General features: G+C 38.2%; 1 protein-coding gene across 1 annotated transcript; it reads right to left on the bottom strand.

The window, feature by feature from the left end:
• Nucleotides 1–520: 520 nt before the first annotated feature.
• On the bottom strand, nucleotides 521–26,015 carry LOC147564212 (uncharacterized). The gene is made up of 6 exons (XM_086668085.1): nucleotides 25,777–26,015; nucleotides 23,446–23,573; nucleotides 9,939–10,290; nucleotides 3,908–4,764; nucleotides 3,273–3,793; nucleotides 521–2,811 (listed from the first exon to the last, which is right to left on the bottom strand). The coding sequence occupies exons 1-6, from the start codon at nucleotides 26,013–26,015 to the stop codon at nucleotides 817–819; spliced, it is 4,092 nt and encodes a 1,363-aa protein (XP_086524211.1). The 3' UTR covers nucleotides 521–816.
• Between the last annotated feature and the right edge of the window lie 1,556 nt (nucleotides 26,016–27,571).

Genomic DNA, 27,571 nt, shown 5'->3' with positions numbered 1-27,571 from the left:
ATAAACACGTAAACAAAACTACACAAACACTTTTTTTTCTTTTTCTATTTCTTTCTTTTTTTTTTTTTTTGGTAATACAACTCAAAATACACATCTTACTTTCTCAACAATTTCCTTGGGTATAATTTTCTCCTCTTTGCTTCATGTCTTATTCTCAGGGTTCTAAATGATGGATGAGATCTATTTTCCTCTAGTTGACATTGCTTTCAAGTTTCTCAGACTACAAGAGAAGGGTTGACTTCCTGATGACATCCCTAGTGGTTGTAAAATTTGAACTCAAGAGATCAAATGAGTTCTAATGAATATTGCGAGGCTGAGTAGCTCTTCACTCTACTCGGAATTAGCTCAGAAGAGATCACTCAAAACAACAAGAAAGGCTCAGAATCTCACATAGGTTAACTCTCCACTAATGATTAATCAGGTTTTCTCAGAAGTGTCTATTCTTCACCTATCTAACACTCACATGGCCAGTGCAAAACAACTCCAAGACTCGTAATTCGTGGAAGAACTTTCAGCAAAAGCATAGTACGACCAATTAGACTCTATAACTATTAACAAGCAAAAACAACTAGACTCACATTTTCAATCCAAAAATTAAAAAATTTGAACCCTTTTGAATATTTGAAATAAGGACTAAAAATTCAATCCCCTATCCCCAAAATTAAACCTAACATTGTCCTTAATGTTCTGAAGACTATGCAAAAATAATAGGATGTAAGGAAAGATGTTACCAGATTTAGAAGTCCTATGCATGGGTTGCCTCCCAGAAAGCGCTAAGTTTAACGTCTTCAGCCAGACGAAACTGATCATAGCGGATCAGTCTGGATAGACAGGATCTTCGATAGAAACATCCTCTGTATCGTTCAACATCTCTAAAAATGGTTTTAACCGTTGTCCATTCACTTTGAACACACTACCATTTTTGTCTTCAATGTCGACCACACCATAAGGATAAACAAACTTGACCATGAAAGGTCCTGACCATCTAGAACGGAGTTTCCCAGGAAATAAATGCAAACGTGTGTTATATAATAAAACTTTCTGACCCGGTGAAATTTTTTTTCTTAAAATATTTTTATCATGAAACATTTTCATTTTATGCTTATACAACCTAGCACTTTCATATGCATCATTTCTCAACTCCTCCAACTCACTGAGTTGCAACTTTCTCTCTCTACCCGCCTTGTCAAGCGAAAAATTCAACTGCTTGATAGCCCAATATGCTCTATGCTCTAACTCAACAGGTAAGTGGCATGCTCTGCCATACACTAGTCTATATGGAGACATTCCAATAGAGGTCTTAAACGTTGTACGGTAAGCCCATAGTGCATCGGTTAGTCGTAAAGACCAATCCTTCCTATTGGTGTTAACCGTTTTCTCTAGAATGCGTTTAATCTCCCTATTCGACACCTCCACTTGACCACTAGTCTGTGGATGATATGGGGTTGACACTTTATGGGTAATACCATATTTTTTCATTAAAAGCTCAAACTGCCTATTACAAAAGTGTGTGCCCTCGTCACTAATAATTGCTCGCGGTGTACCAAAACGTGAAAATATGTTTTCCTTCAAGAAAGTGATCACAACTTTGTGATCATTCGTTTTGGAAGCAATCGCCTCTATCCACTTTGACACATAGTCAACTGCAACTAGGATGTACAGATTTCCAAATGAATTTGGGAAGGGACCCATGAAATCGATGCCCCACACATCGAAGATCTCAACTACCAAAATAGGATTAAGGGGCATCATGTTCCTACGTGAAATGCTTCCCAACTTCTGGCATCGTTCACACGCCAGATAATATGCATGGGTGTCCTTAAAGATAGACGGCCAGTAAAAACCACATTGTAGAATTTTTGCGGCCGTCTTCTTACTACTAAAATGCCCTCCACATGCATGATCATGACAAAAGGAAATGATTTTGGATTGTTCACTATCAGGAACACACCTCCTAATAATCTGATCGGGACAATACTTGAACAAGTATGGATCGTCCCAGAAGAACCGTTTTACCTCGGATAGAAATTTATCACGATCTTGCTTGGTCCAGTGTTTGGGCATTTGACCAGTAGCAAGATAGTTCACTATATCAGCAAACCAAGGTAATTGGGAGATACTAAAAAGTTGCTCATCAGAAAAGCTCTCTCTCATGGGTAACTTGTCTTCTACAGACTCGACTACAAGTCTAGACAAGTGGTCTGCTACTAGATTCTCGGAACCCTTTTTGTCCCGAATCTCTATGTCAAATTCCTGTAGCAGTAGTATCCATCTAATCAGCCTAGGTTTTGCATCCTTTTTAGAAAGGAGATATTTTAATGCAGCATGATCAGAGAATATGATGACCTTAGAACCCACAAGATATGATCTAAACTTCTCAAGGGCATACACTACAGCTAACAACTCTTTTTCAGTGGTAGAGTAGTTTAGCTGTGCATCGTTCAACGTCTTACTAGCATAGTATATAACGTGAAGAAGTTTATTCTCACGTTGACCTAACACGACTCCAATAGCATAATCAGATGCATCGCACATGATCTCAAATGGAGTACTCCAGTTGGGAGGTTGGACAATAGGGGCAGAAGTAAGCATAAGTTTGAGTTTCTCAAAGGCTTCTAAACAAGGCTCATCGAAGACAAATTTGTTCTCTTTTGCCAAAAGATTACAAAGAGGTCTAGATATCTTGCTGAAATCTTTAATAAGTCGTCGATAAAATCCAGCATGTCCTAAGAACGATCGAATATCTTTAACCGTTTTAGGGACTGGAAGGCTTTTTATCAACTCTACTTTAGCCTTATCTACTTCAATGCCCTTTTCAGAAATGACATGCCCTAAGACTATTCCTGAGCGAACCATAAAATGACATTTCTCCCAATTGAGAACTAGGTTCTTCTCTTTGCATCGAACCAACACGAGTGTGAGGTGATGCAGACACTGATCGAATGATGAGCCAAAGACTGAAAAATCATCCATAAAGACCTCGAGAAACCTCTCTACCATATCTAAAAATATGCTCAACATACATCGTTGAAATGTAGCGGGTGCATTACACAACCCAAAAGGCATCCGACGATAAGCATAAGTTCCAAATGGACAAGTAAAAGTGATTTTCTCTTGGTCTTCAGGGGATATTGGAATCTGATTATAGCCAGAATAGCCATCTAAGAAACAATAGTAGCTATGCCCAGCTAGTCTTTCTAGCATCTGATCAATGAAAGGAAGAGGAAAATGGTCTTTCCTCGTGACCGTGTTCAATTTTCTGTAGTCAACACAAACACGCCACCCATGGTCATCCTGGTGGGTATTAATTCATTTGACTCGTTCTTGACTACAGTAATGCCTGATTTCTTGGGTACAGTTTGAACAGGGCTGACCCAAGTACTATCTGAAATAGGGTATATGATACCCGCACCTAACAATTTCAGGACTTCAGCTCTAACAACCTCCTTCATGTGAGGGTTAAGTCTACGTTGCATTTCCCTTGACGGTTTAGCATCTTCCTCTAGGTAGATATGGTGCATGCAAACAGAAGGACTTATACCCTTTAAATCAGCTATTGACCACCCTAAAGCCTCTTTGTGGTTTCTAAGGACATCTAGCAATCTACTTTCCTGTTCTTTTTCTAACTCAGAAGCAATAATGACAGGTAAAGTTTCAGATGGGCCTAGAAACGAATAATTTAAGTTCTCAGGCAAGGGTTTCAATTCTAAGGAAGGTGGTTTCTCTGTGGATGGAGGCAACTCTGGGATAGAAGGACCACTGGACTCACTGGTGGATGATAGTTGATTCGTCTCTACAGTTGGCGAGTCAATTGGCTCGGACAAAATGAGGGGTTCAGCTTTTGCTTTCCATTTATTAGTATCCAATAATGGGGTAGAATCCAACAAAGCATTCACCTCATTGATACTTCCCTCCTCATCAAAGTCTAAGCCAAAATGAGCCAACAGGGTTTCTAAAGGATCCTCAGATAAAGTCTCAGGTAAAGAATCCTGAACGAACATATCTATTAGGTTCATCTCATTAAACTCATTAACATCATCTGGGAAAAGTCCAGCCTTAAAGATGTTCATCTCTACAGTCATGTTTCCAAAAGATAATTTTAAAAGTCCACTCCTACAGTATATGACAGCATCAGATGTAGCTAAGAATGGTCGTCCTAGAATGACGGGAATTTGGTTTTGGGTATCACTAATTGGTTCAGTATCTAAGATGATGAAATCTACCGGAAAGATGAATTCACCAACTTTTATCAAAACATCTTCCACTATCCCACGTGGTCGCCTAACAGACCGATCTGCCAACTGGAGAACTATAGAAGTGGGTTTTATTTCTCCTAACCCTAACTGTAAGTAAACAGAGTAAGGAAGTAGGTTAACACTGGCACCTAGATCTAACAATGCTCGTTCGATCTCATGTTCCCCTATGGTGCATGGTAAGGTAGGGCTTCCTGGGTCTTTATACTTAGTTGGAAGGGTTTGCTGGAGAATAGAGCTGACTTGATTAGTCAAGAAGACTTTCTTATGCACATTCATCTTACGCTTCCTAGTACATAGGTCTTTAAGGAACTTAGCGTAAGCTGGGATTTGTTTAATAGCATCTAATAATGGAATGTTAATACTAACCTGTTTGAACATTTCCATTATCTCCTCAAACTGAGTCTTCTTCTTTAGTTCTACCAAACGCTGAGGATATGGGGCTCTAGGAACATACGACTCAGGCACAATGGGTGGGTCTTCAGACTCAGGAGCCTTCTCAGGTTCTTTACTAGGGACACTAGTTGGTAAGGTGGGTTGTTCAGAGTTTAGTTCACTATCTTCGAGAACTCCTACCTTATTGTCAATTACCCTACCACTTCTAAGGGTGGTTATTGCATTGGCCTGGTCCATCGACTGTTTACCCTTCGGGTTTGGCTCTGGTTGACTAGGAAACATACACTGATCTCTTTGCCTAAGGGCTTCTACCTCGGTTTTTAGACTAGAAATTTCCTGTGAGATTTGTTGCATAAATTTAAGCATGGTTTCCTCTAAAGATCCCTGAGGAGTATTTTGGGTATTAGGCTGACCCTGATTTTGAGCATAAGGATTCCTAGGAGCATTAAACCCAGGAGGGTTCATGGAGCTACTAACCTGACCATGATTTTGACCCTTGGACCAAGCAAAATTGGGGTGATTTCTCCAACCTGGATTATAAGTGTTCGAATAAGGATCATATTTCTGACGGTAATCTTGCCTAGAGTTTAGGTAAAGAGCATTAGCTTGCTCTTTTTCGTCAGAAACAAAGAATAGGGTACACTTATTCCCTGTATGAGATGGGTCTCCACAAACGGAGCATGGATAAGAGATGGATTCATTTCCAACACTCATGGCCTGAGTGGGATCCTCCCTAACTGCTTTAGGCTGACCAAGCTCTAAGGCTTCTATCCTTCTCGTCATGGCGGCGAGTTTAAGTTCGGAATCATCAACTCTATAGATGCCGCCTTTATTCGGAGTAGGGTTTGCCCTAGTAGGAGGTCCTCTAGAAGTTTCCCATTGATGGGATTTCTCAGCTAAGTCTTCTAGAAATGTCATGCAGTCATCGACGGATTTATAAGTAAATCCGCCACCACAGAATGACTCTACCATGGATGTAGTGGGATAGTCTAGTCCGTCATAGAGAATTTGGACTAGTCTGCTCTTTTCATAACCATGGTGAGGACACTGTAGTTCCAGTTCTTTAAATCTCTCAAGATATTTGTAGAGAGATTCTCCTTCTTGTTGCACAAAATTATTAAGACTTTGCCTTAAAGAGGTGGTTTTGTGCTTGGGAAAGAATTTCAGAAGGAATAAACTGGTTAATTCTTCCCATGTGGTGATGGAATGAGGTTGTATGGCATACAACCAAGATTTTGCTTTCTCTCTCAAAGAGAAAGGGAACAACCTAAGCCTCACTATTTCATCAGACATATTGGGGAATCTTATAGTCCCACAGATTTCTTCAAAATCCCTAACATGGTGGTAAGGATTCTCGTTCTCAACTCCACGAAAGAGTGGGAGCATTTGGATAATGCTCGGCTTTAACTCAAAGTGAGCCGTGGAGTGGGGTAACTGTATGCATGATGGTTAACATGTTCTAGTAGGGTTCATATAATCCCTGAGTGTCATAGGTGGATTTCGATCCCTGGCTTGGTTTAGATTTTCACCCATAGTGTCACTCAAAGAGAGATTGGCTAGAAGATTACTTAGATGAGTTTCTCTACTAATGAAACGACCTCTCTTATCACGATATCTATCGGGCATAAACTAGAGCCCAATGACCAAGGATATTCTCAACAAAACTTTTTTTTTTTTAAATCGAAAATCGAGGAATCACTACGAAGACCCTAGAGGAAAGCAAACACAATCAGTCTGACTCCACCAAGCAACCTAAACAGAATTTAGACAGACAAGTTGGTCAGATTCACCCTAAAATTCTAGACAGCTCCTACTTCTTTACAAAGCTTGAACTATAATTGTTATGAGGGTTACTCCGTCAAAGTAATACGGTCAAACAATTCTTGGTGACGACCAACGATGAACGTTGTGATAGCCGTCCAACCTTCGGTAGCGTTGCCTCTTCTCGAGGTGACCTTTTAAAGAATTGATTAACACTTTCCTTTGAGGAATGCCCAAATAAAAATTAAGTCCCTGAATTGTTTCAAAGATCCTATGAGCTCGAAACCTTAGGGGCTGATGTCTAATTCAGATTTTAGATTTTAGGTGAAGTTTGGGATCGTGAATGTTGTTACCTATTTGGGCAAGAGAACGGTGATGAAATCCGTCTCCTATCTTTCAATTGGGTTATTGCCCTTACTAGAATGCTTACACTAAGCAATTCGATCAAAACAATTAGGCACACGAAACACGCAAATACCCACTGACAGGGGCTTCGTGGGTGATTAGAGAAATTACCTCCCGTTCAGGACGGGCGATGACCCTTACAGACGACCCGGGCCACTCTCCCCTTGAGTGTTCCAACCCGAGGCTTCGTTTTGGTTTTCGGTTACAATTTATAAAGCCCTCCAATTTAGGGTCAAAACTTTAATACCAAAAATAAAAACTAGAAAGTCTAAAAGTCTCTCTCTCACCAAAAATAAAAAAAAAATACTAAAAAAAAAAATGTAAATTTTCCTTCTTGAGTTCCTCTCCTTGTTGAGCCTTTTCCTTCGCTCCTTAGCGTTCTACACACCAAAAATGGAAAAGCAAGTCAAAGTGTCCAAAAAAAAAAAACTTACCAAAAATAGAAATAAAATTAGATTCAATTCAAACTAAGTCCCCGGCAGCGGCGCCAAAAACTTGATGGGCCTAAAAAGTTTCCTAAATATGTCTACACCCGCAAGTGCACGGGCGTCAAGTTGTAAAATTCCGGTAAGACCGGTTCGTTCCTCAGAGACTAAGTCAAATTTCAATTCTAATCTTAAAACATTATGTCTTCAAAATAGTGGTTTGATTGGTAATATTTTTTTTTTCAAATAATAAAAAGATAAATAGCAATTAAAAATTAAATAATACTAAAGTTGATATACAGAAAAGGGGAACCTAGGGTTTTCGAATCCATCCTTCTAACAATTGTAACGACGATTTACTATGATTTAATTAGCAAATTCTTTATATAACTCAGATTTTTGGTCCATTAATGGTCTAAAAATCCGGAAGATTTTATCATGAAAAACAATAAAAATTATTAATAAATCGTATCGATAAAATTATTTATGAAGAACTTCATCTAAGACCCTAGATAAAATATTAGTTAATCATAGACATTTTATAAAAAAAAATTGGAAAATAAAGTAAAGAGAGAGAGAAGAAAACAGACTTTTTCTTCGCTGGAAACGGTTTCCTTCTGATTTTCCACTGATAGCCAAACACACCCCTGATGGAAAACGATTTTCTCGTCTTCTCGGAATTGAATTCTCTGTAGGAAAATTATTTTCCCACCTATTTTCTCATCTTCTCCAACTACTTTCTACTGTTTCCTTTCTCTCTTTTAATCTCTTACTTATAGAAATAATGAAGAGAAGATAACAATTATCCAAATGAAACAAGCAAAGAAGAAGAAAATTGAAACTTCTATTTAATTTCTCTCTCTCTCTGTAATCACTCTCTCTCTCTCACTAAGAGAATCAATACAAAGTGGGTTTCTGTTTCTTTATCTCTCTACAAAACAATCTTTCCTTCTCTCTGTTTCTCTCTTTCTAACTCTCTGTAAATGTTCTTGTTTAACCGTGGAATCCTCTCTTTCTCTCTCTAAACCGAGATGATGAAGATGATTTAACTTTTTTTCTCTCAGCCCTGATGATCCTCCCTAACTCTTAGTTCATGTTTTTCTTTAGCCGTGAGATGATGTTATAACCCTGGAGTGATGATGCTGTCTTTAGCCGTGACCTCCTTTTGTAGAAAGAGGAATACCATCATCATCCAATCTTTCTTCTCTCGGTTTTAGAAACTTTCGATTTCTTTCCTCCTCTTCCAATCTTTCCTTTTCGGTTCAAAACTTTTTTATTCATGGCAAGATATCTTCCTCTCTCCAGCTCGTCTCTCTTTCCTTCTTTTATTAAACAAAATCTCCATCTCTGTCTCGGTTCTTTCTCTCTTAGGTTTAAACAGCTATGTCTCTTTCCCTTTTGAATTTGAAAAGAATAAATAAGGGATTCCCATGAATCTGGACGTTAACTGCTAGCATCGATCTAAGCTGCTCCTCTCTTTGACCGTCAGATGTGTGTAGGTGTGGAGATGAAGGCATTAGATCACTCCGGACTATCATACTATCATGCTTCCACGAGCATTATAGCGCAAGTCTAAGAAATCACGTGAACCCGTCCTTGAATAACAGTTGGCGTCATTTCGGGGCGTATTTAGTGTTGCAAAGCCTACGGTATTAAACTACACCGACAGAGTGATAGCTGTCAGATCCGGAAGGAAGTACAACGTTCGTCAGATATGCACGAGGGTTACCGAAGCTTGGATACGCGGAGTACTAAATCAAATTCTCGAGAAAATCCCAAGCATGTCCCGCTGGTGCCCACCTTTGTACCGAATTTTTCGTACTGACGTCCAGATTCGTGCCACATGTCATTGAAATGCCCTAACTTAACCGGATATTGACCAAAACTTTGACGTGATAAAATTATCTCATCCGAACTCCGAGTTGACCTCTGTTTCCGCCGTTGGACACGTCTTGGGCTCTACTTTCATCCGAGCATCAAAATTGATCACAGCTCGCTGAAAATTAAAATGACCAAAATGCCCCTCTTTTATCTATTTTTCGAGCCCAATTCCGTAGAAGATACCTGAGAAAGAAAATCAAACAAATCATCAGAGTAACCGCTCGAATCGGACTAACTGACCCGAGTTAAAAGATTCAGATGGGACATTTTCATGTCTCATCAAGGGTCACCATCAGAAGGACTTAGACGAAGTTCCTGTTCCATTGGAAATGAAGAGGGACGACAGGCAGAAAGACCTGAATCTGTAATAATGTCAAGGGCATATTTGCGCTGACACAAGAAGATGCCTTGAGAGGAGCGAGAGACCTCGATTCCTAGAAAGTATTTAAGAGGACCTAAATCTTTGAGAGAAAAGGTGGTGTGAAGAAAAGATTTTAGTTGAGAGATGGCGATTTCGTCATTTCCAGTAATAACGATGTCATCTACATAAACTAATACGTAGAGATGGACAGATTCTGTGCAGAGAGAAAATAACAAATAGTCGGAAAGGGACTGTGTGAAGCCCTTTTTGATAAGGACTGAAAAGAATTTAGAGAACCATTGACGGGAGGCCTGTTTTAGGCCATATAGAGACTTTTGTAAACGACAAACTTTAGACTCGCCCTGTTTAGAAAAACCGAGAGGTAGTTTCATGAAGACCTCTTCATCGAGGTCGCCTTGGAGAAAGGCATTGTTGACATCTAATTGATGTAGGGACCATTTTTTAACAGCTGCAATGGATAGCAGGACGCGAACTGTAACTAATTTGGCGACAGGAGCAAAGGTGTCATGGAAATCAAGGCCCTCTATTTGAGTATATCCCTTTGCGACAAGACGAGCTTTGTAACGTTCAATATAGCCATCAGCTTTGAATTTGATTTTGTAAATCCATTTACAACCAATTGCCCTTTTTCCAGAAGGGAGGCCTGTAATGGTCCATGTTTGATTAGCCTCTAAGGCTGCAATTTCTTTTTCCATTGCCTCACGCCAGTGAGGGGATTTGACCGCCTGAGAGAATGAAGTAGGCTCAACTGTAGAGATTACAGAGTTAAGAAAAACCTGGTGAGAGGCTGAAAATTGATTAAAGTGAAGATAGTTAGTGAGTGGATAAGTAACAGTAGAAGAAGGATAGGAGTGACAAACATAATCGTCTAGGTGCGCCGGGGGACGACGGAGGCGTGAAGGCCGAAGGGAATGAGGTGGAGATGACGGTGCCTCTAGAGGTAGGGACGATGGTGCCTCTAGAGGGACCGGCCGGTCATCGAAAGATGGTGGGCTTGATGACCGAGATCGAGGAGGCCCGGGAGTTCTCGTAGGGCGAGAAGGAGAGGGCGGATCGGGAGTGCCGGAAAGGGCATGAGCTGAATCATTGATTCTAGTTGGTGTGCCTATAGGTAGACCGGTTGAGTCCGAAGGAGAAAGAGGAAAGATGAATGAGCCATCATCCGGAATTGAGATCATCGGATGTGTGTGAACCAAAGGAGGGACCCGACCGGTAGTGATCATGGGAAATTTGTTTTCATGGAAGACAACATCACGAGAAGTGATGATTTTTCGAGAATTGAGATAAAAAACGCGATAACCTTTTTGACTGTTGGGGTAACCAATGAAAATACCCGGAGAAGCACGGGAATCGAATTTGGTTTTGACCAATGGTCGTCTAGTAAAACATAGACAACCGAAAACCCGAAGATGATCAAATGTGGGAGGAGATCCCAATAACTTTTCATGAGGAGAAAGACCTTTTAAAGTGGGTGTAGGCAATTTATTAATGAGGTAAACTGCCGTGAGAACACACTCACCCCAAAAGGAAAGTGGAAGATGAGCCTGAAGGCGAAGAGAACGTGCCACCTCTAGAATGTGTCGATGTTTTCTCTCGACGATTCCATTCTGTTGTGGAGTATGAGGACAACTAGTCTGATGGAGAATTCCCTTTTTGCGGAACCATGATTGGATGTCATTGTTCATAAATTCGGTACCATTGTCTGAGCGAATGGTTTGAATTTAGGGCTAAAATTGATAGAAGATATGGGTTTAGGAGTTTTTATATTGGAAGGAGATTCAAAATCTATGGTTGAGCTACTTTGTGATGAGAATCAAACTCCGCCGTGGCGGCTATCCATCGAGATTTATAAGCTACGTGTTAGGGTTTCCAATTTGCAGGTTGAATTCCAGTATTGCCCCCGACTTTCAAATAAGGAGGCTCACCAGCTGGCGCATTCGGCTTTAGGCCCTCAGACGTGAGATAGTTGTTCTTTCGTCCTTTCAGTTAACTTCCTTTATCTTTCGTATCAGTCTTTTGTGTTTTCAGTCCTCGTGACTCTTTTGTATGACACAATGGATCTCGTTATATTTATGAAAGCTTTGAGAGGATAAATCTAAGGCCCAAAAAGGAGCCCAAATAGGAAATCCAACCCAATAGGGAATTATATTTCAAAAAAAACCCAAAATGTTAGATTACCTCTCTATCCCTCAAAAAGAAATTGTTCCCTCTCTTATCCCTCACTCATTTCCCGCCCAACCAGCCTCCCTCTTCCCCTCCCTGGCTTGATTTGACCCGAGACTGACCAGCCTCTCTCTTTCTCTCTCGGTCACCGCGCTCTCTCTCTTCATTCACATCCTTCTTGATTAGACACAAACCCTCTCCATCTCTCTCTCTTCATTCAAACGATTTCTCTCTATCTCTCCTCTCTATCTCGATCAAACGATTCCTCTCTTCATTCATTCAAAGTTGCCTCTCCATTTCTCTCTCTATCTCTTTTTCAAGCGAAACGATTTCGGCCATTAACCCCTAGAATCGAAACGTTACCGGCGATTCTCTCTCTCTAGCAAAGCTATTTAAGCAACTTGATCTACTCATTTATCTCTCTATTTCGCTCTCTTTCAACGAATCTTGTGCTTCTCTCTCTATTTCGTTTTCTTTCAAACACAGGTACGTCTCTGTTCTTCCTCTAACTCTTGATGCTCTCTCTGTTGTTGGTAAATTATTTGGATTGTTAGAACATTTTTGGGGTTTCTTGTTTCAGATCTTTGGTTGTTGGTACAGTTTTAGGGGTGTTCGAAAATTTGGGGGTGTTTTCAAACAATTAGGGTATTTATGGTTAAGTTCAGTAGTCTGATCTTGAGTTTGTGATAAAATATTTTGGATTGTTTTTCAAAAAAGTTTTAGGGTTAAGTTGCTCTACAGTTTGTGATAAAACATTTTAGTTGTTGTTTTGTGATTTCGGAAGCATTTGGGTGTTTATGGTTCTTCATCAAGCTTCTAGGTTAGGTTTGTTTTAACATTTAGGGTTGTGATCCGAAAGTTAGATTTCTGTGGAGACATTTAGTACTTTGTCTTTGATTTTTGGGGTTTGTCTTTGTTGATGAAGTGAATGATTTGTTTTATCATTCTGGGTTGTGTTGAAGAAATGTTAGATTATGTTTAGACATTTTGATAGTTGTTTGTGATTTCAGAAGCATGCATCTTCACAGAAAGGTCATTTGGGTGTTTATGAATCTTCATCAAGTTTCTAGGTTAGGGTTGTTTTAACATTTAGGTTTCTGTGGAGGAATTTAGTCATTTGATTTGGATTTATGGGTGTTTGTCTTTGTTGATGAACTGAATGGTTTGTTTTAACATTCATGGTTGTGTAAAAGAAATTAGTATATGTTTAGACATTTTGGTTGTGTACATACATTCTGTGTTTGTTTGAAAAATGTGGATGTCTAATACAAAACATAACTAATTTTGCAGATTACAAAGATGGTTAAAACAAACACAAAGAAAGGAGATGGTCCTGAAAAAAAAACAACAGACTCCAGTGAGGGCTAGCCCTAGAAAGAGGGCTAGCGAGGAACCATCATCTGCTGGGCCTAGCAAAAAAGGCAAGAAAGTTGCTAGTCCAAAACAAGCAAAGGTATGTTATTGTATACACATCTTTGACAATGTCCTGTAATTAATGTTTGTGTTCTGACATTTCTTATAATGGTTTGGCATATTTGTTAGTGTGTTGTCATTCTGTAAAATGTTGCTTCAATTAGTGATCTGTCATTATTGTGTAGACCATTGGCCTAGGCTTATTATGTAGACACATTCAAAAATGATCTGCCATTACTTATAGTGATGTAGCATTCAGTTTAGTGTTGAACATTTTGTTGAATGCCCTGACATTTCTGTTACTGTTTGTGTGAAGCATCGAGGGTATACTTCGAAGACGAGAGTGCCGATGGTGGAGCCTCAACCAACAGAGGCTAAGGAACAGATGAAGAAAACTACTTTCAATTACAAATGTAATTTGAAAGCAGTTTATAAGGTGGCGCGGGATTGTAAATGGGGCATGACTGACGAGCAAAAGAATATGGTGTTTGCTTCCCCATTCGGGGCCTTCTTTAAGGCACTGACCAGTGGGGTTTTCCAAAAGGAGAATGTGATGGAGAAGCCTAACAAAGCCATATACGATCTGGTCTACTGCTTCGACAAACAGAGCCAAGCCTTCAACATCGGAGGGAAGATGATTGAGTTCACTCCCGGAGATGTTGCTTTGCTGTTGGGAGTCCCCATGGAAGGACAGGTTTACGAAGCATTCCCAACAAATGTCACCATAGATGTGGCTAAGGACCAGTTTCTGAGCAAGTATTTCAGAGATTGTATTGTAGAGGGGAAGTCTGCATCGTTTGGGGGCCCGAGCATCGAAAGGGCACTGAGTGTGGCTGCCAGAACAAAGGCTCCTGCCATTGAGTTCTTGAAACTCTGGATCATGTACATGGCAGCAACCTTCCTCTTTGCTTCAGCGGCTGGCTCCTCGGTGGTCGGGAGTTTTTATCACAATCTCCAAACGGAGAGAATGATAAATAGAGTTTCATGGCCGAGAGTTATTCACTCCTACATGATGGAGAGAATCAACAAGCACTCGGAAGACCCGGCCAAAGCTTCAGGCTGCCTGACTCTGCTGCCCTTAAGTATTCATAATCATGCACTTAAATGTTTCATAATTTCTTATAATGATAAAAGTCAAATTAGTTTGCTCTGACATTCTATAATATGTTTCATCATTATTTTGGGGAGCTTATCTAATGCTGAAACATTTTGCAGAATGTTTGGGAATTTTATAAAATGTTTTTCCATTCCTTGTGATGATACAGAAAAACACTTCTGATCTATTTGTGTTTAATTTATTTGCAGTACTGGTATTGCATGCACACCAGGATCCATGAGGACCTGGTAGAAGAAGTAGGGGTAAGTCCTAGAATAGCTCGATGGATGATCGAGCCATTCTTCGTTGAATGTTAAGGCATTTAGAAAAATGAGAACTATAGTTGGGCTCGACATGTTGCACTGTTGTGATAAGCGGGGTGGTTGCACCTGCGACATATTCTTTTCCTCCTGGTAACATCTCCGGAACTCTGCAACCGTGTTGTACGTGGTCTCCCTGGTGCCCTTTTAACTAGTGGAGGAAGAGTCTTGGTTAATGGATCAAAAGCATAGGGTTCGTCAAAATTTGGAACGGGGTAAACACAATGTTGGTATGTGTTTCTGTAAGCCTCCACCGTCCAGACCGGATCGTAAAAACATGTACTATCACCACGAGTCTTGTTGATGCATAACATTGTATGTTGACACGGAAGCGAATCTACTTGCCAACGCCGACAAGAGCATGTGAGAGTACCAAGATTTACGGAATGGCGTGGAGTCGAATATACTTCATAAATAAGTGGGGCTGCCTTGACGTATCTCCAAGTCTCCGCAACTTTGTATTTCGCTTGTTGCTCCAAGTTAATGGATGGGCAAAGAAATGTATTTCATCCAATAGCGGCGTCTCTATGCTTTCTCATCTTGTTCATAATCTTTTGTCTTATGGCATCCAACAATGCAGTAATAGGGAGAACGCGGGCTTTCTTTACCATGTTGTTGAAGCTCTCAGACAGTTGGGAACTGATGGCGCCATACCTGTAAGAAAACATTATAACGAATGTCACAACATTTAATGGAATGCTTATAATAAATCATGTCGTGTTAGAACAGTGCACTAAATAACTGAAGATATGATTAAATGTGAAAAATAACTGAGTAAACTTAAAGTGTGCCGGTAACAGGGTTCATGGTGTTTCAACATTTCAACTAAAAAAGAGTAAACAAAATACCTATCCCCTGGGAAAAAGGAATCTGCCCATGATTCCGGATTAAGGGATTGGAAAAACCTCTCCACATTGGTTCCACCCATCTCAACCATTTGTTCAATGGTTGCGTGATACTCGCTCTCGGGTAATGCCCGTGCCGCCGTAAACATAAGACTCTGAAAATAACGTGACTGGCGCGCCCCGTTACGTATTCTCAAGTTCAGATTACATCGTAAGTGCCAAGCACAGAATGAGTGGTGAGCAGTGGGAAAAACATTCTTCACGCCTTTTAGAATTCCAGCATGTCTATCAGAAATAAAGGTGTAACGTTTTATCAGATCCACCACTAATTTCAAATTTTGCAGAAACCAATCCCAATTATGATCATTCTCAATGTCCACAACTGCGTAAGCAATGGGGAAAAGACCTAACAAAAAAAAAATACAAAATTACTTCTGTTGATTCATAAAGAAATATTGCATTAACATGTGCTGAAATGTCCAAACATACTTGGTAATGAGGAATGACATCAATAAATGACGCAGCATCTCACTGTATGCCGCGTCATTGTAGATCATGTTCTTAACATTTTGTCAAGTGTTAGCAGGAACATTAGAATGTTAACGTAAGATGTGAAAATGAAAACATACCGTCGTTTCCGTCCTTGGTAACCGCAGCTAAAATGCAGCCATTAAAACGAGTTTTGGCGAATGTTCCATCAATATAGATCACAGGGCGACAGTGTTGAAACCCAAGGATAGATGCGTGAAGGACAATAAAAACTCGGACAAATCTATTGGTAGTGGGTTCGATTTGCAAATCAATTATGCTATTGGGATTAGTAGTCGCCAAAGCATCTACATACCACTTCAACTTTGCATAGGAATCACCCTCCTGCCCAAATACTTTGTCCATGGCTACCTTCTTACCACCGTAAGAAAAGTAATAGCTCAACTCAACACCGTAATCGTCTTGAAACTTTTCTTTAACTTCAGCCGTACTCCAATTTGGGTGTTTTCTGATGTCTTCATCCATTAGGCTGCCAACAAGTTTACTAGAGAGTTTGAGATCCGCAAGTTTGAGAACAACATCGAGAAAATCGTGTTACGGTTCGTACTCTTTCAACAGAAACACGGATTTACATCCCAATGGTGCAACCCCGTGGACTCTCCAATTACATCCGGGTTTGGAACAAACGGCAGTCACACGACCTGGTTCATTCTTGATATATTTGTAGTTGTTCTTGGTTGCAATGGTATATCGACCAAGAGCGTGTCGAAAAGCTTTGATACCACCGGGGAATATTTGCCCAATCTCCGTAAATACGTCGCCCCATGAGTCACATACTAACTTCTTGTCATTATTTTGAGATGTAGAAAGTGACCTTTCAGATTCCATACTGCAAAATTGAATAAAATGTTATGAAAGTATCATCAATTGTCTTAACAGGTTAACAAATGTATGAACATCTAGTGTAATGTCGCGGCACCAGACATAATGTACTGACATGCGTAGGAATGTTTAGTTATCAAGGAGAATGTCTTACAATTATATGAAATGTGTGAGTTTATGTGAAAATGATGGATAACATTCTACTGAATGTTTCGAATATGTGGTATAATCAGGTGGTCCAAGAAACAATGTCTGATCATTCTATCAAATGTTGGTCAAAGTGATAATTCCATAGCTATGAAACAAATGTGTTAACACATGATAAAGTACTGTTAACATGTAACCAAATGTTCAGAAATTTTAGTAAATGTTAACACAAACTTTAAAGTTGTACCAGAAACAAAAATAATGTACGGACAACGAAAGAACTGTACGGACACTTCAGAAACTAAGCATTAGACAAGAAGGATGAACAAGAGCATATAATCTCATAAAAAAGAGTTTCATCATCAACAGTTACCTGGATTTATAGGAGAAGAAGATGGTGATTCGAACAAGTTGATGGCTGAAGCAGAGTCTAGAAACGAACAAGTTGATGGCTGGAGAAGATGACTCGATATGATGAATGAAGAAGAGGGTTTGTATCTCGATTTGTGTCTTTAGGTGATGACTGAACGAAGATGATGAAATTATTAGAGAGAGAAAGGTGAAAACGAAGATGATGATCGAAGAGATGATGACTGTAGAGAGATGAATGTGGAAAATAGGGTTTGGGTTTCGGTTTAGGTAGAGAGATAAAGTGAAACAGATTTTGGAGAGAGAAAGTGAATCAAATTTTTTAGAGAGAAAGATATGATTTGTTAGGAGTTGTTGGATATATATAGGAGGGCAAAAGAGGGTTTAGAAGAAAATAGGAAATCTTAGAGATACGAGTTGGGCCCGGATTGAACATTAGGATGTGTATTTGGGTTTGATTTCAAATATTAGTTGATTTTTGGGTTTTGGGTGGGTTAATAATCCCTATTGGGTTTTTTTTTGTATTTGGGCCCAAAATTTGGGCCTTTCATTAAAATTTTCTTTCTCTAATTGGTTATTTTTACGCAGTTTTGGACGGTTTCTAGTAGTTTCTCTAGTAGTTTTTTTTTTTACAGTTTCAACTGAACAGGAACATTTGTTCATCTTTCTGTCTGTCTTTTTTATTTTCCTTTAAGGGTCTTTCATTGGGGGTAGCAATTTGATCCGAACCGGCGGTTTTTTGCCTAAATCCGTCCATCATGGGACGGGTTTTACCGACCCTTATTAAATGGTTCGGGTTTGGTATGAAGTTAAAAAAAATAATCGGGTTCCGGGCGGGTTTGGTATTAGATAATAAATCCCGCCGCGAACCGGTTATATGTTACATATTCAATATATGTTTTATCTAAGGTTATGTTTCTAAAATTTTAAGCTTATAAAATTTTGTTAATAATTGTTATGTTACTTCAAACTAAAATAACTTTTGTAAAACAAAATAGAAAATATTTTGTTTGAACCGTCTATTTTGTTTGAACCCGAGCCGACTCATTTCATATTAAGCGGGGTGGGACAGGACAGTAATGGTAATTGAACAACCACCCCGATTAATTTTTGGAACGATTATGGTAAAACCCGTTTACTAACGGGCCGAAGGAGTTGGGAAGGGGATGAACCGTCCCAAACCCGCCCCGTTGACATCCCTAGCTTTCACTCTCCAGACCATCTTATTACTTTATTCACTTCTTTCTCTTCAAAATTCAAATTAATTTTTCAAACACCATGAATGCTCAAGATTCTCACTTTTTATAGCAATTTCTTGCCCTTTATGCTGATGATGTTGTCCCGATTACTGTGGAAGGAGAAGACTAAATTTCCTTGTACTCGGATCTTGTTAAACAAGGAGTTCTCTGGTTTCAAAGCACTAAGAAGATTGACATCAGTCTAGCTATGCTTCTCTTATCAAAAGTTCTGCACGGTCCTTATAGATTCACGCTTACTGATGTTAAAACTAATGTCTTTTTTTGTTCGTTTCATTGGGTTATCCAAGATGAACTTGTGGTTCTTCAATCTTGTACTCTGGACATTGCTCCTAGTGAATACTCTTTCGACTCGGTCTAGATTTAAACCCAATTTCATGGCATCCCCTTGTGTCATCTTAATAATACTACTGTCAATAGGTTGCCGAGTTCCATTGGCCAATTTATTTCTACTACATCTGAAGATGCCGCGAAATGGAGTGTTTTTGGCCGAATCAAAATCAAGTACACCATAAACAAACCTTTACCACAAGGCCTTTACTTGAAATTGTCTAACTATAAACTTAATTATATCTATTACGATTAGAATGGAAAAAGTATCCCGTTTCTGTAACTCCTGTGGCTTGCTTGGTCACACTTTAAAGTTTTGCCCAATTATTCTGGCTTTTGTACACATTCTAAAGCAACAAATCACAGATTCTCAAAGGGAATTAGTTCAAAAGCCATGGAACTTAAGTATCCAGACAACTTTAAAGTCCCTTATATGAATCCAGGACAGGGGAGAGAAAATGACTCCTTGGGAGTTCAAGTGGGATTAACCAGGGCACAATTCCCACTGGTCTACCTAATGATTCTCCGCTAAATAATGAATCCATTACTAATGTATTTGGTGATTTTCTTTCGAATTTACATCAGGCAAAACGAAGTAGGGTGAATATTTCCTCGACGACCATGGTTAAAGACAACCCTATTTTCAATAATAATCGGGAGAGAAATCTATTGGTTGGGGTACATCCTCTTCATCACCAACAGATCATGCGTCAGAATTACAACACATTAAGATCTCTTCCGTGGATGGACCGACTAGACATTTAAAAAGAACGGCTAGGCAGATTTCTAACAATAGTTCTTCTGAAAGGGTGACGTCGTCCGATACGCCGATGGAGCAATGAATGTCTTTTTATGGAATCGCCGAGGACTAGGGAACGCCTCGACAATGGAGACTATAAACCAGTTCCTATCTTCAACTAAACCTGATGTGGTCTTTTTATGTGAAACCATGCTTAATTTTTTTTTTAACTTCTTTTAATAAACATGGGTCTTAGTAATAACTTTTATGTTTCTTCAAATGGGCGAAGACGCGAAGTAGAGGTTATCTTCTTCGTTGGACTAATAATGTTTCTATTCATATCTATAATCACTCTATTAATATGATTCATGCCTCAGTACAATCGATAAATAATTCTTCTATTTGGGACCTCTTTTGTGTCTACGATCCTCCACGGGTCCAAGACAGGCCGACCGTTTGGTCAGGTCTATCAACACTTATTCGGTCTATTGTTAATCCAGTTTGTTACATAGGAAACTTGAAAGCTCTAGGTTCTCGAAATGATAAATGGGGTGGGTCAACTTATATTCATTTTCTAACTAAATTTCAGGACTTTATGCAGGAACTTCTCTTTTGGATATGGGTTTCAATGGTCCGGGTTATACATGGACCAACAGTAAGACAATTCATCACTTGACAAGAGAAAGGCTAGACGGGGCCCTCTGTTCGGTATCTTGGTTAATTTAATTTCTTGAGGCCTTTAAACAAAACTTAGCTATTTATTCTGATTATGACTTCCATCTGCCACATTTGATTCCTGATGCTATTGCTGCTGATATTGAGCACTTTCTAACAATTCTCTAACTTCCTTAACAACCAAGATGAATCAATATATTCAAAAGGAACTTGTTGAAATAAAGAAACAACAACCATTGATGTAACAATAGAAAGTGGACTTCCACTTGAATCAACAACACAAGAAGAGAATTTCTCACTATTATATTGATAAATTTTAGGTGAGGGTTTTTGGGAACCAGGGTTCAACAGAAGAAAGTAATGGGCGATTTTCACGTACGGTTTTAGTAGTTAGGGTGTAAAGGGATTGGAGTGGGAGGTATGTTGACGGCCATTGAAGGTTGATAGTTGTGCCTATACCTAAATTTGGTTTTAATCCCCCTTCCCCATTTATCCATTTATTTTGTGAAGTTTGAATGGTTGTTTTGTTTGATGAATTGGGAATACAAATTCTATTTGGCCTATTAATTTGTTAGATGAATTGGGTATATATTTCTATCTCTTAAAGCTTTTGTTGATGTTAAGCTAATCGAAGTTGTTTTTTTTTGTAGGAGTAGAATTACAACACCTATTAAGTAATATTAGAAATACAATGCGGGATGGAGTTCCAAATCTGCTTTTGAAGATGTTTCCGTCCCCATTTGGCTAGAGTGTCTGCTTTCGAGTTGCTTTGTGGGAGTGTAAGAGAATATGATGTTCGTGACGTGTTGGTTGAGCTTGAGGATTTCCTTAATGAGCTTTCCTGGTGGCCATTGGATTGCATAAGCTTGATCTTCAATGTGCTTAATAACGATGAGATTATCACTTTCGATATAGAGGTGTTGGATATGTAAGTTGATCGCCCATAAGATTCCATTCCAGATGGCTAAGCATTCACACTCTTCTGCGTTTTGCACTCTGAATGTGTCTGCTAACACTGTTACAAAGTTTGCTTTATCATCTTACATAATACGATCAATACCTGCTGGGTCCGTCATGGATGTGAAGGAAGCGTCGACGTTCATCTTAAGAAATGGTGTCAATGGAGGGCACCATTGGTATTGCTTTTGTTGAGCTCTGTTCGTGGTGGATTTTGTTGGTGTTGTTTTCAGAAGAGTGGTGATGCACCTGAAAAGGTTGCAACCCAAGTGGAGGTACCAAGTAGTACCCGATAAAACCGGAGTCGATCCAAGGATAGGTTGGTAGTCCGGTTATCGGGAGAGTCTAATCCACCGCTCTACGAGTCACTCACTATCTTAGACTAAAAGGAAAATGTGACAATTTAGGTTTTTGAATTGATTTTAGAAGAAGTAAAGAAACGTAAAATAATACTAAACTATCTAAGTGAGAGAAGTGAGGGAGATTCGGGAGATGAGTCAAAATAATACTAAACGTAAAAGTCGAGTTAGAGGGATACTTCGATCCACACGATCGATATGGCTAAATACTAATTATCTAGAGCATGAAAGGTTAGTTAACTTCACCCACATTGACAATCCAAAGCATAATATGTCAAAATAAGCATAATCGATCAAAAGTTACTAAGCCTCGACTATCAAACTAATAACATACTATCAAATAAATTGACAACGAACAAGTGTGACACTAATAAGTATAATACGTCAAACTAAGTATAACCGATCATAAGTTACTAAGCATCGACTATCAAACTAAGTACGGACCATCAAATTATGCATCAATAAACGATTAAGAACGAGGTTTCTAATTCACAAAATTAAAAGAAGTTAATGAACTATCATTCAACAAACAATAAGTATTTCATCACATATCAATTCATGCTTCACGAGTATCCGATCAAGGGTTAACTAGACATGGTGAAACAATCAAATGCATAGAAAGGAGATAAAGAAAGACATGAGTTAAAGCGAGAATCCCCCTTTTCGATGTGGAACAAGGCTAGGATTGTCGAAAAATGTATGTGTTTGTGTGCAGCCGATCTCCCCTTAGCATATATCTAGATTCCCTTTAGAATTGCAAATTTGGTGTCACCAAGCAAAATCAGAGTTCCCCATATCACAACATCATCTTCTTCCTCTTATCACTTTACTTCCATGAAAACCAAACCCAAGCTTTCTTGTTAGAATAGTTATAGTCCCACATTGCCCAAATGTTTAAACTTTTCTCATGTACTACTCTTTATAAAGATCTTATGTAATTGCTAGGAGAATCAATACAATTTCTTTTTTCTTACATGGTATAAGAGCTTCTAGGTTTCTTTCTTGGGTAATAGTTAGTCGTTTATAGTCTCCCGCTTTGCCGGCGGCGATAGTCCCATTAATGGCTACCGTCCGCCGGACTTTCGACGATTTTTAGTATGCTTCAAGTTTAGTATTTTTTTTTTCAAATAAGAGTAGTTTTCTTCTATTGTTCAAATCTAGTCATTATTCAATACTTTTCTCAATAGTATTCGAAAATGATGCAGATTAACAACAAGAAGAAATATCAAAACAAGAGTGATTTGTTGAAGAAATCAAAATATAAGCTATTAAAATATCTCAAGCATTTCAAATGCCTCAAGTTCTCCACAACATGAAATCTATGTGGATCAATGGTCATTTAAATGAAGCTCTATTGAGATGTGAGAAATTGGAAAGCTATTAGAGAGGGGGAAAGATTTCATGGGCTTTTTTTAAACTAGTTACTTACCCCATGTTTATCTTGAAACTATGCTTATAGTTGTCCAAAATTTTGATCTACTAAATGATGCACACGACATGTTTGATAAAATGTGTGAAAGAAATGAAGCCTATTCTCAAAGAGGGTTTCTTGATGTTTTTGTGAACATGTTTGTGGGTTCTCTAATGGCAAAAGAGTTCATTCTCTTAGTTGATTTACTCATACTTCTTATATCAAAGTTGAGAACTCTCAAACTATTGTGTCTGAGTTTCCATAAGATCAAATGAAGAGGAGATAAGAGAATAGAGAAGAATTGAAGTGGGAAAGATCAAGAATGGTGATTGCTAGTGGTTGAAAAATGATAAAATCATAAGAACAACGGGTTGCATTTATATGGAATAATAATCATGTGTGAGAGCTATTAAAAGCAAGGAGTATATCTCCGCCCACAACCGGACAATGGGTTATAATTGTCCGCTTTCTTTTTTAAAAAGAGAACATACCTGGCAATGGGACCAACCTGACAATGGATCCAACAAAACCTGGCAATGCGGCCAACCTGGCAATGGAGCCAACAAACCTAGCAATGGGGCCAACCTGGCAAGGCAGCCAACCTGGCAATGCAGCCAACCTGGCAATGCAGCCAACAAAACCTGGCAATGCAGTCAACTTTTCTTCAAATGGACTTCCAATGGAGAAAAGAATAACAACAACAACGAAAACATCAACAACAACAACAAAATCAACAACAAAATCGACAAAATCAGCAACAACAACAAAATCGACAACACCAAAATCAACAAAATTAACAACTTAGCAACCTCACAATGATGCCTCCATATTAAAAAATGTCCAAATAAGACTAAATTGAATGTCCAAGACAATATATTATGCCCAATTAATAAATTTTGCTTTAGATAAAGCTTTATTACATAGTAAAAGTGATATCTAATATAAAGAAAAAGTACACATCATTTGTAATTTTCAAAAGTACACATCATTTGTAATTTTCAACAAACAATATTCCCATTCCTAGCAATGCTTACTCAATTGGTATAGTAACTTTGTGAGGATTAACGTCAGATTGTACTGAGGCAGGCTTACGATTGCCGTCTTTGATGCAGCTAAAAGGGCATTTGAGCTTGGCAAAAAAATCCATTATGTGTAGCCAGACAAGCGAGCAGGCAACTGTTGTAAGATTCCACAGAGGTTGAATTCTGGCCAATACACATTCCAAATACTAGAACCAACAGAACTAGTATTCCTGTCACACTTCTTCCTCCATTTGTTATTTTTGTGAAGTAATCCTGGTTTTATATTTCCCTCTAATATATCCCAACCTTTTTCTCTAAACTTTGATGGATATATGAATCAAAAGAGACCTCTTATTTATAGGCTTTAAAGTAGCTCATCATTTCACCACAAATGGAGAATATTCTTTTCATAGGTGATCACAAATATTTCCAAAATTTAAAATGTATTTACTTCTACTAATATTATTTTCAGGAGGATCCAAGGGGTGCGGCCGCACCCCCTCGCATCTTCCCCGGTCATGGATGAAACGTATGGACCTTGACAATGATTTCGTCCATAGATTCATGCTCTTTCTCAACCAGCTTACCCTTTGAGTGAATGCTCTTATTAGGAAGAAAAAGAGTTCTCCAGGAAGAAGCAAGTAAAGTATCCTAACTTATGAAGGAAGGCATAAAAAAGATCGATGGATTTTTGGAGAAAGAGAAAATGTGGAAGTAGTGGTCGGTGGTCGAAATGGCGTTCGTGTTGGAAGATGAAGATTAGGAGTCAAAATATAACATTGCCCGTTTTTTACTCAAAATAAATATGTTCCCTAAGTCAAATCTAGTTGATCAAAATCTTTATATCCTTGGAGACTTTTCTTTATACTCCAAATTAGTGGTCTGATAAAAAGATTAAAAAATGTAAAGAGGAACAGATTTTGTAAAGACAAACTACGTTAAATGTTAGCTTGCTAATAAACTTTGTAGGTTAACTTTTAACCCTTTCCTTAATGTTACCCTATAAACTCTAAAACAATTAAACATTTCGGAAAAATTCATTAAATTTGGTCAAAGAGAATCTAGTGTAGTACCTCAACCCAAAATGATTTTCATACACAAATAATACTTACATGGTAAAGGGAAAATCATAAAGATCACGGAAATAACGAATAATTACCCAAGATAACACATTTGTTGACTTCCAACCTAACTAATATTGTTGGTGAACCAATCACTTATTTTCGGCCCTTTGATAGTCGGATATTTATGGAGGTGAAAACAATTCCCAGGGCAGCCATAGAGAGGCCAAATGGCCAATTGATCACAAATTGAACAATAAAAGTGATCTCACCCCAATAAAAATCTATAAAATTGAAAAGAGAATTTCGTAAAAGGAAACTACGTGAATTGTTACCTAATAAATTATGTAGGATTAACTTTTATCTATTGTTTGCTTAAGGAATCTCCAACGGGAGGCTCAGAAATACTCCAAAAATATTTGGTGTCAAGTATCAATTTTTCTATTCTACAAAGCATCGATGTATTGAAAATTCTGACTCTTTAGTCAATACATAGAAAAAAAATATTCTCCGCATTTTTCCTAACTTAGGGGGGCACACAAGAAACTGGTCATACTTTAGGAGCCACTCAGAAAATAAGACTAAATTAAATATCCAAGACAGCATATTATGCCGAAGTAAAAATATTTGCTTTAGATAAAGCTTTATTACATGGTAAAAGTGAGATCTAGTATAAAGAAAAAGTACACATCATTTGTGATTTTCAGCACACAATATTCCCATTCCTAGCAATGCTTACTCAACTGATGTAGTAACTTTGTGAGGATTAACGTCAGATTGTACTGAGGCAGGCTTACGATTGGCGTCTTTGATGCAGCTAAAAGGGCATTTGAGCTTGGCAAAAAATCCATGATTTGTAGCAAGACAAGCAACCAGGCAAATGGTGTAAGATTCCACAGAGGCTGAACTCTGCCCAATGCACATTCCAAATACTAGAACCAACAAAACTAGTATTCCTCTCAAACTTCTTCCTTCCATTTCTTATTTTTGTGAAGTAACCCTAGTTTTATATTTCCCTCTAATATACCTCAATTTTTTTTTCTAAACTTTGATGGATTTATGAATCAAAAGAGACCTCTTATTTATAGGCTTTAAAATGACTTATCATTTCACCGCAAATGGAGAATATTATTTTCAAGGGTGATCACAAATATTTCCTAACTTTAATTCACAATTTCGTTATTAGATTGTCCTATAAGAGAACAAATAAATAGAGTAGTAATTTTCACCTTATCATGCTACTCACTGCACACTTAAAACAATTAAACATTTTCTAGAAATTCATCAAATTTGGTCAAAGAGAATCTTTTTTTTTTTGTTGCAAGAGGTCAAAGAGAATCAAGTAATCCACTTCTAGAGTCGAATCCTTAAAATAAGAATACATTTTTGTTTATTAACATATGAATCAAGAGAACATTCTTTCAACATTTAACCATATTCTAAATCTATCATAGTAACCCAAAATCAATAAAATTTAGATTCATGATAAAGATTACTTACAGGACAAAGAGAATATCATAACCCAAAATCAATAAGATTTTGATTCATGATAAGAATTACTTACAGGACAAAGAGAATATCAAAAAGAAAGATAAGGACGATAAAAAAAAAAATTAACCAAGGTCACATATTTGTTTACTTCCAACCTAACCATGTGTGGCGGACCCAGAAATTTTATTTTGTGGGGGCACTTTTAACTATAAAAAAAATTCATGTTGTCAAAAAATCTCGATATGAACTTCAAGTGATTTATTTCAGTATCTCTTAACCAACTCGACTATTGCCAACTTGTGAGTTTTTTTTTAGAAACTCTAACTTGTGAGTTACATTGACTAATGTGTCAAGAAAAATTAACTAGCCTTTCGATTTACACAAAAGATAACATTCGTAAATTTTTAAAAGAATGAGCTGTCTTGAAAAATGATTATCACATTTTACTTTCTTAAAAAAATTTAGAAAAAGAGAGAGAGCGGACTAATTTTAAGAAAAAAAAATCTGAAATATATTATTGTTTGGGTCTTGTATTTCTCAATTCCTGTTTCAGTCTTTTTCGCTTTATCACATTTTTTCTTTCCTAAAGAAACTAAAAAAAGAGAGAGACCCAAACGATAATTAATTAAAAGATAAGGGCACAAACAAATTTAGTCATAAAAAAAGTCAAGAATAAGGATGGATGATGAAGGTTGAACCTGTGTCTGTAGTACATTTAATTGAGAATAACTATGAACACGTGGGGGCCCGTGTGTTGGGTTTTACACCCTTCTACTAGTGTTTATAGCGGAAATAAGACATCTAATGTCTACGTTAGTATTCCCAGGATCACATGCATAAGCCCATAATAATACTAAGTAAAACTAGAAAGATAAATACCTTATTCACTAGTTTTCCCTCGAACCTTTCCAATTGCTTATGAGAAGACCAAGAGCTTCAAGCGTAGCTCCTCTACTTGGGACACGAGCAATCAACTTAATCTCCCACCTTGTTGTTTAGCTAGCACACCAATGGTGGTTGGAAGAAGAACTCCTTTCTTCTTG

The sequence above is a fragment of the Eschscholzia californica genome, unplaced genomic scaffold (genome assembly GCF_041429995.1).
Source record: "Eschscholzia californica isolate CP2 unplaced genomic scaffold, dmEscCali1.0.p SCAF_1, whole genome shotgun sequence".
Lineage (NCBI taxonomy): Eukaryota > Viridiplantae > Streptophyta > Magnoliopsida > Ranunculales > Papaveraceae > Eschscholzia > Eschscholzia californica.
This window is presented reverse-complemented; position numbering and strand designations above follow the sequence as displayed.

Coding starts and splice junctions, on each gene's coding strand:
- LOC147564212 (XM_086668085.1), bottom strand. CDS start 26,015: ATGGAAGGAAGAAGTTTGAGAGGAATACTAGTTTTGTTGGTTCTAGTA. Junction 23,574..25,776: donor AAAGTTACTACATCAGTTGA/GTAAGCATTGCT, acceptor CTGCATTGCCAG/GTTGGCTGCATTGCCAGGTT. Junction 4,765..9,938: donor ATTGCAGCTGTTAAAAAATG/GTCCCTACATCA, acceptor TAGTGTCCCTAG/TAAAGAACCTGAGAAGGCTC.